Source organism: Saimiri boliviensis, chromosome 14, assembly GCF_048565385.1.
Source record: "Saimiri boliviensis isolate mSaiBol1 chromosome 14, mSaiBol1.pri, whole genome shotgun sequence".
Taxonomy (NCBI): domain Eukaryota; kingdom Metazoa; phylum Chordata; class Mammalia; order Primates; family Cebidae; genus Saimiri; species Saimiri boliviensis.
In genome coordinates, this window is record NC_133462.1 from 15,788,145 (window position 1) to 15,804,240 (window position 16,096).

Here is a 16,096-nt window from a genome sequence, read left to right on the forward strand (position 1 = left end):
AGATTTTATAATTTCAAAAGTATAAGGTATGGAATATACGCATATAATTTTTCAGGCTAGGATCGATTCTATCTCTCAACCAATCTGTAATTCCAAGAGTTCGTAGAGTGTGGCAATTAAGAGTATAGATTTAGGCCGGGCGCGGTGGCTCAAGCCTGTAATCCCAGCACTGAATCCAGGAAGCGGAGGTTGCAGTGAGCCAAGATTGCGCCATTGCACTCCAGCCTGGGTAACAAGAGCAAAACTCTGGCTCAAAAAAAAAAAAAAAAAAAAGAGTATAGATTTCAGGCTGGGCATAGTGGCTCACACCTGTAATCCCAGCACTTTGGGAGGCCGAGGCAGGTGGATCACGTGTGGTCAGAAATTTGAAACCAGTCTGGCCAACATGATGAAACACCATCTCTACTAAAAATACAGAACTTAGCCGGATGTGGTGGCACACGCCTGTGATCTCCGCTACTCAGGAGGCTGAGGCAGGACAGCTGCTTGAACCCACGAGGCAGAGGTTTCAGTAAGCCGAGATCCTGCCACTGTACTCCAGCCTAGGTGACAGAGCGAGACTCTGTCTTAAAAACAAAAAAAAAACAATGCCTGAGTTCAAATCCCAGCTATCCAATTTACAAGCTATGTGGCCTTGGGTAAGTGACTTCACCACTTTGTGCCACAGCTGCCTCATCTGTGAAGTGAAGGTGATAAGAAACCCACCTCCGCTGGGTGCGGTGGTGCACACCTGTTATCCCGGCACTTTGGGAGGCCAAAGCAGTTTGATCACTTGAAGCCAGGAGCTCAAGACCAGCCTGGCCAACATTGTGAAACCCTATCTTTACTAAAAATGCAAAAATTAGCCAGGCATGGTGCCACGCACTTGTAATCCCAGCTACTCGGGAGGCCAAGGCATGAGAATTACTTGAACCTAGGAGGTGGAGTTTGCAGTGAGCCGAGATTGTACCATTGCACTCCAGCCTGGTCGACAGAGCCTCCCTACCTCCTTGGGTTGCTCTGAGGATTAAATGAGGCGATACATGTAGGATGCTTAGAAAAGAGCCTGCCACGTAGGTAGTGATAGGGTTGTCTGTCATCATTGCTACATCACCATCATATTTTTTTTTTTTTTTTTTTTTTTAGAAATGGGGTTTCGCCGGGTGCGGTGGCTCAAGCCTGTAATACCAGCACTTTGGGAGGCTGAGGCAGGTGGATCACGAGGTCAGGAGATCGAGACCATCCTGATCAACACGGTGAAACCCCGTCTCTACTAAAAATACAAAAAAAAAAATTAGCTGGGCATGGTGGCGCGTGCCTGTAATCCCAGCTACTCAGGAGGCTGAGGCAGGAGAATTGCCTGAACCCAGGAGGCGGAGGTTGCGGTGAGCCGAGATCGCGCCATTGCACTCCAGCCTGGGTAACAAGAGCGAAACTCCGTCTCAAAAAAAAAAAAAAGAAGAAGAAGAAATGGGGTTTCACCATGTTGGCCAGGATGATCGAGATCTCTTGACTTCGTGATGCACCCGCCTCGGCCTCCCAAAGTGCTGGGATTACAGGCATGAGCCATCACACCCAGTCTTGGTGTTTCTACGATTTACTGTGTCTAAGATTCTATTCTTTGAAGATTCTTTGTGGTTCCACAATTCTGTTATTTCTAGGGTCTGTGGTTCTGACATTCTAGTATCCCAAGGCCTTCAGAAACTTTTGGCTCAGGCATCTACAGAAACCCAGCAGGTCAGATTCTCTACAGCCTTCAGCTCCAGGCCAAGGCAGTGGGGCACAGGGTTCACTTACAGGTGGCTTCAGTGGTCCGGCGACTGTACGACTTGCGTACGCGGTACCTCACAACCAGTTCACCTCTTTCCACTGTTGGCTCAAACACTTCTCTGGGGGGATGGGGAGAAGGTGAGGGCAGGGGAAAACCATCTGGAACCCCCTCCTCAAACAGCAGTTGAGCAAGCACCATCCCAGCCTCAAGCCCTGCCTGTCCTCTCCCTTAGTATTTGCTGAGCATGTCGTGGGCAGCTACCTTCTGCCTTCCATTCATTCCCCACAACGCTTGCCCTCATTCCTTTTTTTTTTTTTTTAAACAGAGTCTCACTCTGTCACCCAGGCTGCAGTGCAGTGGTGCAGTCTCAGCTCACCGCAGCCTCTACCTCCTGGGTTCAAGCAATTCTCATGCCTCAGCTTCCCAAGTAGCTGGGACCACAGGCGTGCACCACCATGTCCCGCTAACTTTTGTATTTTTTAGTAGAGATGGGGTTTCGCCATGTTGGTCAGGCTGGTGTCCAACTCCTGACCTCAAGTGATCCACCTGCTTCAGCCCCCAAAGCGTTGGGATTACAGGTGTGAGCCGCCATGCCTGGCTTCCCTTGCCCTCATTCCGATTCTTGGTCATTGCTCCTCCTGCACCAGCCTCCTCACTGGCCTCCCTGCCTCCAGCCCCTCCATCCCAGTCCACACAGCCTCCCCTTGGAGTTCCAACTCACCCGTAACGGGTCTCCTTCTTTCGCCGGTGGACAAGGAAGAGAGCCAAGATGAGGACACAGGCAGCGGCCGCGACTGCTCCTAGCAGTACATACCACCAGGGCCGCGAGAGGGCAGGAGCTGGAGGTTCCTTCACTATCAGGGGGCACGAGGAACAGGTCATGGATGAGACCTCGGATCCAGCTCTCTGTGACCCAAAGGGGTGATGTGGGAGGGAGGCAGAAGGCCTGGGCAACGAAGTGCACATACTCGATGAGGTGTGTGATGGATGCATTCACGTATCGTAATGAGCTGGGCTGGATGGGGCATGCAATGGATATAATACAAGTGCGTGTTGAAGCAGCAGCGTGGGAAAGTTGTAGGATGAGTGAGTTAAGATTGGGACAGAGGCTGGGTGTGATGGCTCACGCCAGTAATCCCAGCACTTTTGAAGTACTTTGGGAGGCCGAGGCGGGTGGATTACTTAAGGCGAGGAGTTTAAAATAAATAGAATAAAAAAAAAGAGGCCGGGCACGGTGGCTCAAGCCTGTAATCCCAGCACTTTGGGAGTCCGAGGCGGGTGGATCACGAGGTCAAGAGATCGAGACCATCCTGGTCAACATGGTGAAACCCCGTCTCTACTAAAAATACAAAAAATTAGCTGGGCATGGTGGCGCGTGCCTGTAATCCCAGCACTTTGGGAGGCCGAGGCGGGTGGATCACGAGGTCAAGAGATCGAGACCATCCTGGTCAACATGGTGAAACCCCGTCTCTACTAAAAATACAAAAAATTAGCTGGGCATGGTGGTGCGTGCCTGTAATCCCAGCTACTCAGGAGGCCGAGACAGGAGAATTGCCTGAGCCCAGGAGGCGGAGGTTGTGGTGAGCCGAGATCGCGCCATTGCACTCCAGCCTGGGTAACAAGAGCAAAACTCCGTCTCAAAAAAAAAAAAAAAAAAAAGAAAAAGAAAAAAGAAAAAAATGATGTCAACAACAACAACAAAAAAAAAAAAAAAAAAAAGGAAAGGAGTTCAAGACAGCCTGGCCAACATGGTGAAAAGCTGTCTCATCGCTGCTTTAAAAAAATACAAAAAAGCTGCCGGGCGTGGTGGTGCACACCTGTAATCCCAGCTACTCAGAAGCTGAGACAGGAGAATCGCTTGGATCTGGGAGGTGGAGGTTCCAGTCAGCCAAGATCGGGCCACTGTACTCCAGCCTGGGTAACAGAGTGAGACTCTCTCTCAAAATAAATAAATAAATAAATAAATAAATAAATAAATAAATAAAGGCCCGGTGCTGTGGCTCACACTATAATCCCAGCACTTTTGGAGGCTGAGGCGGGTGTATAACAAGGTCAAGAGATCCAGACCAACCTGGCCAACATGGTGAAACCCTGTCTCTGTTAAAAATACAAAAATAAGCCAGGTGTGGTGGCGTGTGCCTGTAATCCCAGCTACTCAGGAGGCCGAGGCAGGAGAATTGCTTGAACTCAGGAGGCGGAGGTTACAGTGAGCCAAGATCGCACCACTGCACTCTAGCCTGGTGACAGAGCAAAACTCTGTCTCAAAAAAAAAAGAAAAAAAGAAAAAAGAAAAAGAGAGTGGGATGGATATTTGAGGAGTGTGCAGTGAGTGTGGAATGGGAGGGAGAGATGTGTGGAAGGGGTTATGAGTGTGCCAAGAGGGCTAGATGAACATGAGACGGGTGTGGAGAAATCTCAAATAGCAGAGGTTAGTGTGAGAAATGTTATGCTTGTGCAAGGAGGGTGGACTAGAGTGTAGATAAACAGGTGAGTGGGGAAGAGGATCCGTGGGGTGTAGGATGCTGCATGAAGCCTGTGCCAGGAGGGTGAGGCTGGTGGAAGAAGCACTAAGGAATATATTTCGAGGAGTATATACTGACTACAAAAGGGGTTTCTTTCTTCTTTTTCTATTTTTATTTGTTTGTTTGTTTGTGACAGGGTCTCACTCTTGTCGCCCAGGCCAGAGTGCAGAGGTCCAATCTCAGCTCACTACAACCTCCGCCTCCCAGGTTCAAGTGAATCTCCTGTCCCAGCTCCCAAGTAGCTGGGATTACAGGCATGCACCACCATGCCTGCCTAATTTTTGTATTCCTTTTTTTAGTAGAGACAGGGTTTCACCATGTCTCCTGAGTAGCTGAGACCACAGGTCTGTGCCACCTGGCTAATTTTTTTTTTTTTTTTGAGACAGAGTCTCGCTCTGTTGCCCAGGCTGGAGTGCAGTAGCGCCATCTTGGCTCACTGTAGCCTCTGCTTCTCAGGTTCAAGCAATTCCTTTTTTTTTTAAAGACAGGGTTTCACCATGTTGGCCAGGCTGGTCTTGAACTCCTGACCTCAGGTGATCCGCCCGCCTCGGCCTCTCAAATTGCTGAGACTACAGACGTGAGCCACTGCTCCTAGCCAGGTTCAAGCAATTCTTGTGCCCCAGCCTCCTGAGTAGTTGGGATTACAGGCTTGGGCCACCATGCCCAGCTAATTTTTGTATTTTTAGTAGAGACTGGGTTTCCCCATATTGGCCAGGATGGTCTCAAACTCTTGACCTCAGTCAATCCACTTGCCTCGGGCCTCCCAGAGTGCTGGGATTACAGGCATGAGCTGCTGCACCAGGCCACAAGGGTTTCCATAGAGCAAAGAATGAGAGTGAAATAAATATCCAAAGGGGCGTGTAAGCATATACAGGGTTGATGGCTGCTGGAAGAGTTGGGGGTTTGTGAAGTGGGAAGAGTATTCGTGAAGTCTTAGGTACAAGGAATGAGCAAGGAACTTTATGGATGTAATTTCAGTGTGAGAGAAGTGTGCGGTGAGCAGGCAAAACGTGTGAAGAGCAGATGAGGAGTGTGGGATACACAGAAAGGGGCTGTGAAAAGGGCAGGGATGGAATGACCTGTGTAAGAAATGGAGGTGGCTGCCAGATGCTCACACCTGTAATCCCAGCACTTTGGGAGGCCCAGGCGGGCAGATCATGAGGTTAGGAGATCGAGACCAGCCTGGCCAACATGGCGAAACCCCACCTCTACTAAGAATACAAAAATTAACTGGGCGTGGTGGCACATGCCTGTAATCCCAGCTACTTGGGAGGCTGAGGCAGGAGAATCTCTTGAACCCAGGAGGCGGAGCTTGCAGTAAGCTGAAATCACACCACTGCACTCCAGCCTGATGACAGAGCGAGACTCTCTCAAAAAAAAAAAAAAAAAAAAAAAGAAAAGAAAGAAAGAAAGAGAAAAAGAAAAAAAGAAATGGAGATGGTTATGTGCTGAGTGTGCAAGGCGCATTCAGTGTGACTGCAGAGAGCGAGATGGGTTGGGAGGAGTGAAGGGTGAGGGAATGATGTCTTTGGAACGTGGGGTGAGCATGCAAGGAGAATTGGGTGCAAGAAAGTTGTGGCAGCATTTTTCAGTGTTTGCAGTGTGGAAGGTGTGTAAGTGCATACAAGGTGTTCAGGGTTTGTGGATGAGAAGTCTGTGTGTCGGTGGGCCTTGGGAGTCATGTGGGAGGAATGGATTATAATGGGATGTATGTGAAAGAAGGGTGGAGTGAGTGTGGAAAGGGTATGTGAAGAAATGTAGGAAGGTATGTAAGGAGTATTTAAAGCTAGTGGATTGAGTTACTGAAGTGGGCTGCAATAGTGCCCAGAGGGTACAGCAGGTGTAGCGGGAATGTTTGGGAATTGTTGGAGAAATATTTAAGAGGGATGGATGTGAGAAGGATACCTCATCCATCTTCCATCCGTCCATCCATCCATCCATCCATCCACCTTTCTAGGCATCCATTCATCTACTCACAAATCCATCTATCTGTCCATCCATCCACCTGTTCATCCATCCATTTATTCATTCATCCACCCACCCACCCATCTACCCATCCATTTATCCACTCACTATCCAGTCTTTAACTGTTCATCCACCTACCCACCCATCTATCAATCTGTTGACCCACCCACAACCACCCTCCATATATCCATCCATCCATCCAACCACACACCCATCTACCCATCCGCCTATCCATTTATCCACTCACCATCCAGTCTTTTAACTGTTCATCTACCTACCTACCCATCTATTCATCCACTGACCCACCTACCCATCCACCCTCCATCTATCCATCCATCCATCCATTTACTCATCCATCCATTCACCCATCTGTCATTCCCTGAGTACCTACAATGTGCTATGCTAGGCCATTCTGGGCACCTCCATCAAGGACCGCACAAAGTCAAGAAGTAGGTTAGAGTGATGAGTTTGAGAAACATGAAAGGGATGTGCAATGAGTATGAACGGTGACAGGGCCCCCACTAGGCGTGGCGGGTAGGGAGGGAGGAGAGGGGTTGTGGAAGCCCTTACCCAGCTGGTGGACTGGCTGTGCTTCCCCTGTGAGAATAAAGGACAGAGAGGAGACGTGCTCAGAGAGGACAAGACTGGCGTGGTACAGGCAAGGGAGTGAGGGCGTGGCACAGGTAAGGGAGTGAGGGTGTGAAGGTGTGGCACGGGTAGGTGAGTGAGGGGGTGGCATGGGTAGGTGAGTGAGGGCATGGCACGGGTAAGGGAATGAGGGCCTGGCACGGGTAAGGGAGTGAGGCCATGGCACGGGTAAGGGAGTGAGGCCATGGCACGGGTAAGGGAGTGAGGCCATGGCATGGGTAAAGGAGTGAGGGCGGCTCTCGGTAAGGCTCAGGGCAGGAACAGTGCCTAGGTTACAGTAACACTGTAAGGTACAGGGAGGAAGTAAGGCTGTGAGGGAGAGACAAGGTTGAAGCGAGTTGGGCATGGCTTTGGACTTACCTGGGTGCCAGGCCTGCAGGGGTACTGGGAGGCTCCAGGGTCCATCCCCAGCAGCAGTGTAGGCTGCCACGCACACCGTCAGGTTGGCCACAGACCCATCCCCCTGCAGCTCCAGGGTCACCTCTTGCCTTAGCCCTATGTCCATGAGCACCTAGGAGGTCCAGAAGTGGCATCAGGGTAGAACCTCAGCCCCCCAGCTATTAAGCCTCTACGCTTGGCCTCAACACCCCATCTCTTTCTCAAAGCCCTCTCCCCACCCTCCACCCCCCATGCTTCCTCGTCCTCCCCTTTATCTCTTATCCTTTAACCTGCATCCCTCCAACCGCTTCTAGATGCCCCTTCCATCCTCTCCTGCTATGTCAGGCTACTGCTAGCCCCGATACGAGTGCCTTTGTGCAAATCGGGAAAAGGTACTCCTTCCCCAAGCTGCTATACAACCGTCTGCTGTAAAATCCTTACAGTAAACATGAGTGTGCTGAAATTCTTTTGCAGTGCTTCATAAACAGACAGTCCCCATGCCCTCCCCTAGACTGCCTTATTCTCCCAGAATGTGGATGTGGACCTTCCCTGATGAGCCCCACTAGGCGTAGAGCAATTGTGTACTACCCAGCCTGCACAACTGTCCATGTCTGCCCTGATATCTCCTCCTCCCTGTCTCCCTCCTCCCCCAGCCACTCCACTCCAATCCCACCAGCAGCACCCACCTCTGGGGTGTCCTGGCCTTGATACACCAGCCGGTACCCTAACAGGGTACCCTGCAGGGGTGCCCGGGGCTCCTGCCACTGCACAAAGGCCTTGCTCCCATTCCGAGTTGCACTAATGTTCTCAGGGGGGCCCAGGGGCACTGGAGGAAAGGGAAGAGGGGAATTTGGCACTCCTACCTCTTCCTGACCCCCTCCCCTGTTCCCAGGAAGTGGGTGCAGGGTGCCAAGGACACGCACGTGGGCAGCTCATGCAGGCCTCCCATAAGCGGAAGCGTTGGGGAGAGGAGGGCTGGGAAAGAGGTCAGTGAGGGGTCAGAGACTGGACGGGAAGGAGATCGAGGCCATGATGGGGAAAAGGGTGAGAGGGGACAATGGGGGTGGCACTGATGTAAGCGAGATCCAGTGGGGCAGTGGTGACGTCTCCCTTGCCAGCCCTTCTTACCTCCCTCGGGTGTCGCCACAGGAAGCCAGTGGGTCCAGGGTGAGGAGCCCTGGCTGCTGGTGCATGCCACGCGGATATGGTAAGGGGTGTGAGGATGGAGGCTGCCCAGCCGAAGCTGGTGGGGGGGCACGGATGCTTGCAAGGTGAGGGGCTCCTCGGGGGGATCTGGTTCTCCCGCCTGGATGCCTACCCCATCGTCTGACAGCACTGCCTGGGGAGAGGGAAGGTGTGAAGACAGGATAATCACGCAGTCACACAAGATGGTCACACAGCTCCCAATCGTGGTGGCCCCTGTGTGACGGCACAACGTTGCACAGGTGTGTGTATGTGTGTGTGTGTGTGTGCTGCAGCGCCTTGCCAGGTCAACACTGGCACCTGGATTTGCAAAGCAAGGAGCTCGTTTAGCTGCACCGTGTGGTTCTGTCATCACTTTCAAAAGCTACCTCTGAGCCGGGCACGGTGGCTCAAGCCTGTAATCCCAGCACTTTGGGAGGCTGAGGTGGGCAGATCACGAGGTCGAGAGATCGAGACCATCCTGGTCAACATGGTGAAACCCCGTCTCTACTAAAAATACAAAAAATTAGCTGGGCATGGTGGCGCGTGCCTGTAATCCCAGCTATTCAGGAGGCTGAGGCAGAATTGCTTGAACCCAGGAGGCGGAGGTTGCGGTGAGCTGAGATCGTGCCATTGCACTCCAGCCTGGGTAACAAGAGCGAAACTCCATCTCAAAAAAAAAAAAAAAAAAAAAAAAAAAAAAAAAAAGCCACCTCTGTGGCTTAAGCCTGTAATCCCAGCACTTTGGGAGGCCGAGGCGGGTGGATCACGAGGTCAAGAGATCGAGACCATCCTGGTCAACATGGTGAAACCCCGTCTCTACTAAAAATACAAAAAAAAAAATTAGCTGGGCGCCGGGCGCGGTGGCTCAAGCCTGTAATCCCAGCACTTTGGGAGGCCGAGGCGGGTGGATCACGAGGTCAAGAGATCGAGACCATCCTGGTCAACATAGTGAAACCTCGTCTCTACTAAAAATACAAAAAATTAGCTGGGCATGGTGGCTCGTGCCTGTAATCCCAGCTACTCAGGAGGCTGAGGCAGGAGAATTGCCTGAACCCAGGAGGCGGAGGTCGCGGTGAGCCGAGATCGCGCCATTGCACTCCAGCCTGGGTAACAAGAGCGAAACTCCGTCTCAAAAAAAAAAAAAAAAAAAAAATTAGCTGGGCGTGGTGGCGGGTGCCTGTAATCCCAGCTACTCAGGAGGCTGAGGCAGGAGAATTGCCTGAACCCAGGAGGCGGAGGTTGCAGTGAGCCGAGATCGCGCCATTGCACTCCAGCCTAGGTAACAAGAGCGAAACTCCGTCTAAAAAAAAAAAAAAAAAAAGCCACCTCTGGCCACACCCTAACCTCTCCGAGCCTCAGTTTTCTCCTTGGGCAAATGGGGCCTTGGAGGATCAGATGCCTTACAGGATTGTTTAAAGATTAAATGTAGTTATGCCCAAAGGAAGCCACAGTGCAAGGCGAGTGGGTGAGCGGTGAGCACTGATAATAATGATGCATAGTGAGTGTGTTGATGATAACAGTGCAGATAGACCAGGTAGGGCGGCTCACGCCTGTAATCCCAGCACTTTGGGGGGACGAGGTGGGTGGATCACTTGAGGTTAGGAGTTCGAGACCAGCCTGGCCAATGTGGTGAAACCCTGTCTCTTCCAAAAATACAAAAAATTAGCTGGCTGTGGTGGGGCTCGCCTGTAATCCCAGCTACTCGGGGGGGCTGAGGCAGGAGAATCGCTTGAACCCAGGAGGCAGAGGTTGCAGTGAGCCGGGATCACACCACTGCACTCCAGCCTAAGCGACAGAGCGAGACTCTGAAATAATAATAATGCAAATAATAAAAGCACGATACTGTGAGATCCCATTTATAGGACATTATACTATAGGCAAAAGCAATCTTCTAGAAGCAGAAGGGTAGTCATCTCTGAGGCCTGAGGGAGCCTTCTTGAAGACTGAAAGAGTCTGTGTCTTGATTTGAAGGGTGGTTACATGGTGAATATGTGTGTAAAACAATCTCAAGGGTGTCCAATCTTTTGGCTTTCCTGGGCCATAGTAAGAGAAGAATTGTCTTGGGCCACACATAAAATACACTAACACTAACAATAGTTGTTGAGCTTAAAAAAAAAAAAAAATCACAAACAAATCTCTTTTTTTTTTTTTTTTTTTGAGATGGAGTCTCACTGTGTCACTCAGGCTGGAGTGCAGTAGTGACATGATCTCAACTCACAGCAACCTCTGCCTCCTGGGTTCAAGCGATTCTCCCGTCTCAGCCTCCTGAGCAGCCAGGACCACAGGTGTGCGCCACCACACCTGGCTAAAATCTCATAAAGTTTTAAGAAAGTTTATGAATTTGCGTTGGGCCGAATTCAAAGCCATCCTGGGCCACATGTGTTAGACAAGCTTGATCTAGAGGTGCACTGAAGATTATGCATGTAACGAGTCTCATTTCATCACCCGGGCTGGAGTGCAGTGGTGCGATCTTGGCTCACTGCAACCTCTGCCTCCCAGGTTCAGGCTATTCTCGTGCCTTGGCATCCCAAGCAGATGGGGATTATGGGCATGTGCCACCACGCCTGGCTAGTGCTTTTTTTTTTTTTTTTTTTTTTTTTTTTTGAGACGGAGTTTCACTCTTGTTACCCAGGCTGGAGTGCAATGGCGCGATCTCGGCTCACCGCAACCTCCGCCTCCTGGGTTCAGGCAATTCTCCTGCCTCAGCCTCCTGAGTAGCTCGGATTACAGGCACACACCACCATGCCCAGCTAACTTTTTGTATTTTTAGTAGAGAAGGGGTTTCACCATGTTGACCAGGATGGTCTTGATCTCTTGACCTCATGATCCACCCGCCTCGGCCTCCCAAAGTGCTGGGATTACAGGCTTGAGCCACCGTGCCCGGCCTCTGGCTAGTGTTTTTGTTTGTTTTTTTTTGAGACAAAGTCTTGTTCTGTCACCCAGGTCGGAGTGCAGTGGTGTGATTTCGGCTCACTGCAACCTCGACCTCCCAGATTCAAGCAATTCTCCTGTTTCAGCCTCCCAAGCAGCTGGGGCTACAGGCATGTGCCACCATGCCCAGCTTTTTTGTAATATTAGTAGACACGAGGTTTCACCATGTTGGTCAGGCTGTTCTTGAACTCATGACCTCAAGTGATCCGCCCGCCTCAGCCTCCCGTCCTGTTCCTAGAGTCTTCGCTGTACTAGTGGTAAGAATATAAGTAATAGTAACACCTCTTATCTGTGCACAAAGACAGTTTAGCCTAGTGCTGAGGAGCATGGATGCTCAGTCTGGGGCTCAGATCCAGGCTCTACCATTCCCTAGCTGTGGGTCTCAGTCTTCCCATCTGTAAAATGGGATGGCAGTGGCTCCCTGCTTCACAGGTTGACTGAATTAGGGCATATCAGCATTTAGAAGACTGCTTGTACATACTGAGTGTTTGCCACTTACTATTATTATTATTTTTGAGATGGATTCTCACTCTGTCACCCAGGCTGGAGTGCAGTGGTGCGATCTCCGTTCACTGAAACCTCCACCTCCTGGGTTCAAGCAATTCCCTGCCTCAGCCTCCTGAGTAGCTGGGATTATAGGCACCTGCTACCATGCCCAGCTAATTTTTGTATTTTTAGTAGAGATGGGTTTCACCATCTTGGCCAGGCCGGACTTGAACTCCTGACCTCGTGATCCACCCTCCTCAGCCTCCTAAAGTGTTGGGATTACAGGCATGAGCCACCGCGCCCGGCCTGTTACTTATGATTTTATGTGCATTTCCCGGTAACAAATGTCAAGCTCTGCATAGCGGCACAGGCTCTCACACCTATTCCACCCCAGGAATGGCACACTCAGGATGGAGGGGCCACCGCTGTTGTATACACCTATACAGCCTTGCCACATGGAACCGCAAAACCCCCATAACCACACAACTCACAGCCACGCAATGCAGCAGCCACCAGCTTCCCCTTCACCCTGGAGACCCCAGCCACACCGTCACACAGTATGTCAGAAAGGAGTTTACTGCTACACGGTGTGGGCTCTAAAGCTAGACTCCTTGGCCCTAAGTCCTGGGTTGGATGCTGTTTGCTGTGTGACCTAGAATGAGTGTCTTAACTTCTCTGAGTCTCAGTTTCTGTCTCTGGAAAATGAGCATCACAGTTCCTACTTGTCAGGGTATAAGGTTTAACGACATGATGTATATAAACTGTTTTGCGCATTATAATTGTCAACAGCTAATACTTGTTTTCCTTCTTTCCTCTTCTCCTCTCTTTCCTTACTTCCTTCCTTTCTCTCTCTTTCTCTCTTCCTCCCTCCCTCCCTTCCTTTCTTCTCTTTCTTCCTCTTTTTCTTTCTTCTTTCTTTCTTTTAGGACTCTCTGTCACACAAGCTGGAGTGCAGTGGTGCAAGCACAATTCCACCTAATTTTTTAATTACTTAGAGAGACACGGTTTCAACGTGTTGACCAGGCAGGTCTCGAACTCCTGGGCTCAAGCGATCCACCTGCCTCGACCTCCCAAAGGGCTAGTATTACAGGTGTGAGCCATGACACTCAGCATAGCTAACAATTCTTCAGTGCCAAATATGTATCTAGCTCCTGGTCGAGCACATTCCTGAATGAACTCATTGACTTCGCACTACTACCCTATGGGGTCAATTTCCTTTCTCAACCCCGTTTTACAGACAGCGAAGCCAAGGCCCAGAGAGGTTCAGCAACTTGCTCAAAGTCACACAGTCCCCATGATGGGAAACGACACCACCGTGAGACCTGGGGAGGAGTGGGGGCAGATGGTGGATGTGAGGATGGAAGAGGGGGTGAGGCTGTCCCCACGCTCCTCTCTGACCCACAGTGACAGACAGGAAGAGGAACCTCAACCAGGACTCCCCATGCCTGCTCCCACTTCTCTTTTCCCTGTGACCCTCCCACTGGAACTCTTCAGCCCTAGCCCATGTGCAGCAGGAAGTGAGACCTGGAGAGGGAAGAGGACACACTTCTGCTTTCCTGGGGACACTTGGTGGATGTGGGCAGGGGCGCAGCTGATGCCCGACCTGGCATTTGAGGTCTCCCAAATCCAGCTGACCTCTGGGATTGAATCTCAGCTTTCGCTTTCTAGCCGAGGGGAGGGGAGGAGAGTGGGGAAAGGTCACTTCCCCTCTCTGGGCCTCCGTTCCTTACCTTGAAAACGACAAGATTCATAGCCACTGTTTTTTGTTTTTTTCTTTTGAGACAGTGTCCCACTCTTTCACCCAGGCTGGAGAGCAGTGGTTCAATCATGCCTCACTGCAGCCTCGACTGTCTAGATATCGTTTGAAGTCGGTAATTTGCATTCACTCATTGAATTTTTACACTAAGCATAGCAGGTAGGCACTACCATTATGTCCATTTTGTAGACGAGAAAACTGAGGCCCAGAGAGATTAAGCCACCTGCCCAAGCTCACGTAGCCAGCAGGTGGTAGAGCCGGCATTCGAACCCAGGACATCTGGCTTAACCCCCAAGGCTCTATTGCTTCTCAGCAGTGGCCAAGAAAGGGTGGGTTCCCAGGGAGAGGATGGGGCTTGGGGGGGTGGGTGGAAAGAGGCCTGAGACTGAAGTGAGCCAAGTTTTGGGGTCTCACCTGCAGAGTGCAGTGGGTCAGGGGGTAGATGCCGCTCAGGCCTGGAGTCCAAGCCACCTCCAGCTCCGTGGGTTGGCGGGAGACCAGATGGAGGTCACGGGGCTGCTGGGGGAGCACTGTGGAGAAACCAGAGGGATTGACCCTGGGGAGTCTTTGCTCAAAGCTCTCTACCCTGCTCTCTGGCCCCACTCGGCCCCCTGACCTAAGCCCCACCCTCTGAAACCCAGCTCCCCAGCTCCCAACCCTGTCACCTGTGATGGTGGCCGTGCGGGATGTGGTGACCCCCTTGGCATTATGGGCTTCGCAGGAGAAAGAGGAAGTCTTGTTCAGTCCTAGGGAGTCATATGAGGGGAGGACCCAGGATCAGAGAGGGGCAGGAAGGGCTCCCGGGCCAACACACGCCACTATACAACATACATCAGTCCCCTTTTATCTAAAGCATCACTTTATTTTTATTTATTTATTTATTTTGGAGACCGAGTTCCACTCATATTGCCCAGGCTGGAGTGCAGAGGTGCGATCTCGGCTCACTGCAGTTTTGATCTCCTGGGCTCAAGCAATCCTCCCGTCTCATCCTCCTGAGTAGCTAGGACTAGAGGCAGCCACCACCACACTTGGCTAATTTTTAAATTTTTTTGTAGAGAAGAGGGGTCTCACTATGTGAGACAGGCCAAGGCTTCACTTTTAGAGGTTTCAGTTACTCTTGGTCCAAAAACAGTCAATGGAAAATTCCAGCTATAACTCCTAAGTTTTAAATTGCCTGCTGTTCTCAGTACTGTGATGAAACCTCGTGCCATCCTGCTCTGGTCGGCCTGGGATGTGAATCCCCTTTGTTCAGCATCTCAGTGCTGTATCTGATATCTGTCTGTGAGTCACTCAGCTATCAGATCGACTCTCCTGGTATTGCAGTGCTGCTGTTCAAGGAACCTTTATTTTTCTAAATAATGGCATGGCCAGGTGCTGTGGCTCACGCCTGTAATCCCAGCACTTTGGGAGGCCAAGGTGGATGGATCCCTTGAGTTCAGAGTTCAGGACAAGCCTGGGCAACATATCGAAACCCCCATCGCTACTAAAAATACAAAAGATCAGCCGGGCATGGTGGCGGATGCCTGTAATCCCAGCTACTCAAGAGGTTGAGGCACGATAATCACCAGAACCTGAGCAGTGGAGGTTGCAGTGAGCAAAGTTCGCGCCACTGCCCTCCAGCCTGGGAGACAAAGCAAGGCTCTGTCTCAAAAAAAAAAAAAAAGCCGGGCACGGTGGCTCAAGCCTGTAATCCCAGCACTTTGGGAGGCCGAGGCGGGTGGATCACAAGTTCGAGAGATCGAGACCAACCTGGTCAACATGGTGAAACCCGGTCTCTACAAAAAAAAAAATACAAAAAATTAGCTGGGCATGGTGGCACGTGCCTATAATCCCAGCTACTCAGGAGGCTGAGGCAGGAGAATTGCCTGAACCCAGGAGGCGGAGGTTGCGGTGAGCCGAGATAGTGCCATTGCACTCCAGCCTGGGTAACAAGAGCGAAATTCCGTCTCAAAAAAAAAAAAAAAAAAAGGCCCCAAGGTACAAAATAGTGATGGCGGCCGGGCGCGGTGGCTCAAGCCTGTAATCCCAGCACTTTGGGAGGCCGAGGCGGGTGGATCACGAGGTCGAGAGATCGAGACCGTCTGGTCAACATAGTGAAACCCCGTCTCTACTAAAAATACTAAAAAAAAAAAAATTAGCTGGGCATGGTGGCGCGTGCCTGTAATCCCAGCTACTCAGGAGGCTGAGGCAGGAGAATTGCCTGAACCCAGGAGGCGGAGGTTGCGGTGAGCCAAGATCGCGCCATTGCACTCCAGCCTGGGTAACAAGAGCGAAACCCCGTCTCAAAAAAAAAAAAAAAAAAAAAAAAAAAAAAAATCACATATACAGAAGTTGCTAAGATCTACAATAAGAAACAATGTATCAGGCCAGGCGCGATGGCTCACGCCTGTAATCCCAGCACTTTGGGAGGCCGAGGCGGGTGGATCACGAGGTCAAGAGATCGAGACCATCCTGGTCAACATGGTGAAACCCCGT

General features: G+C 51.0%; 1 protein-coding gene across 2 annotated transcripts in view; it reads right to left on the minus strand.

Moving 5' to 3' along the window:
* Window positions 1-16,096, minus strand: part of AXL (AXL receptor tyrosine kinase) — a 37,552-nt gene that overhangs the window by 14,118 nt on the left and 7,338 nt on the right. Inside the window, exons 5-12 of one of the 2 annotated variants that reach the window (XM_010331042.3) lie at window positions 14,287-14,367; window positions 14,036-14,151; window positions 8,392-8,602; window positions 7,950-8,089; window positions 7,246-7,396; window positions 6,808-6,834; window positions 2,472-2,604; window positions 1,777-1,868 (exon numbers count right to left, since the gene is read on the minus strand). In XM_010331042.3, the coding sequence (XP_010329344.1) occupies window positions 1,777-1,868; window positions 2,472-2,604; window positions 6,808-6,834; window positions 7,246-7,396; window positions 7,950-8,089; window positions 8,392-8,602; window positions 14,036-14,151; window positions 14,287-14,367 (951 nt within the window). The remainder of the gene's footprint in view (window positions 1-1,776; window positions 1,869-2,471; window positions 2,605-6,807; window positions 6,835-7,245; window positions 7,397-7,949; window positions 8,090-8,391; window positions 8,603-14,035; window positions 14,152-14,286; window positions 14,368-16,096) is intronic. The other variant, XM_010331043.3, reaches the window with a different exon arrangement.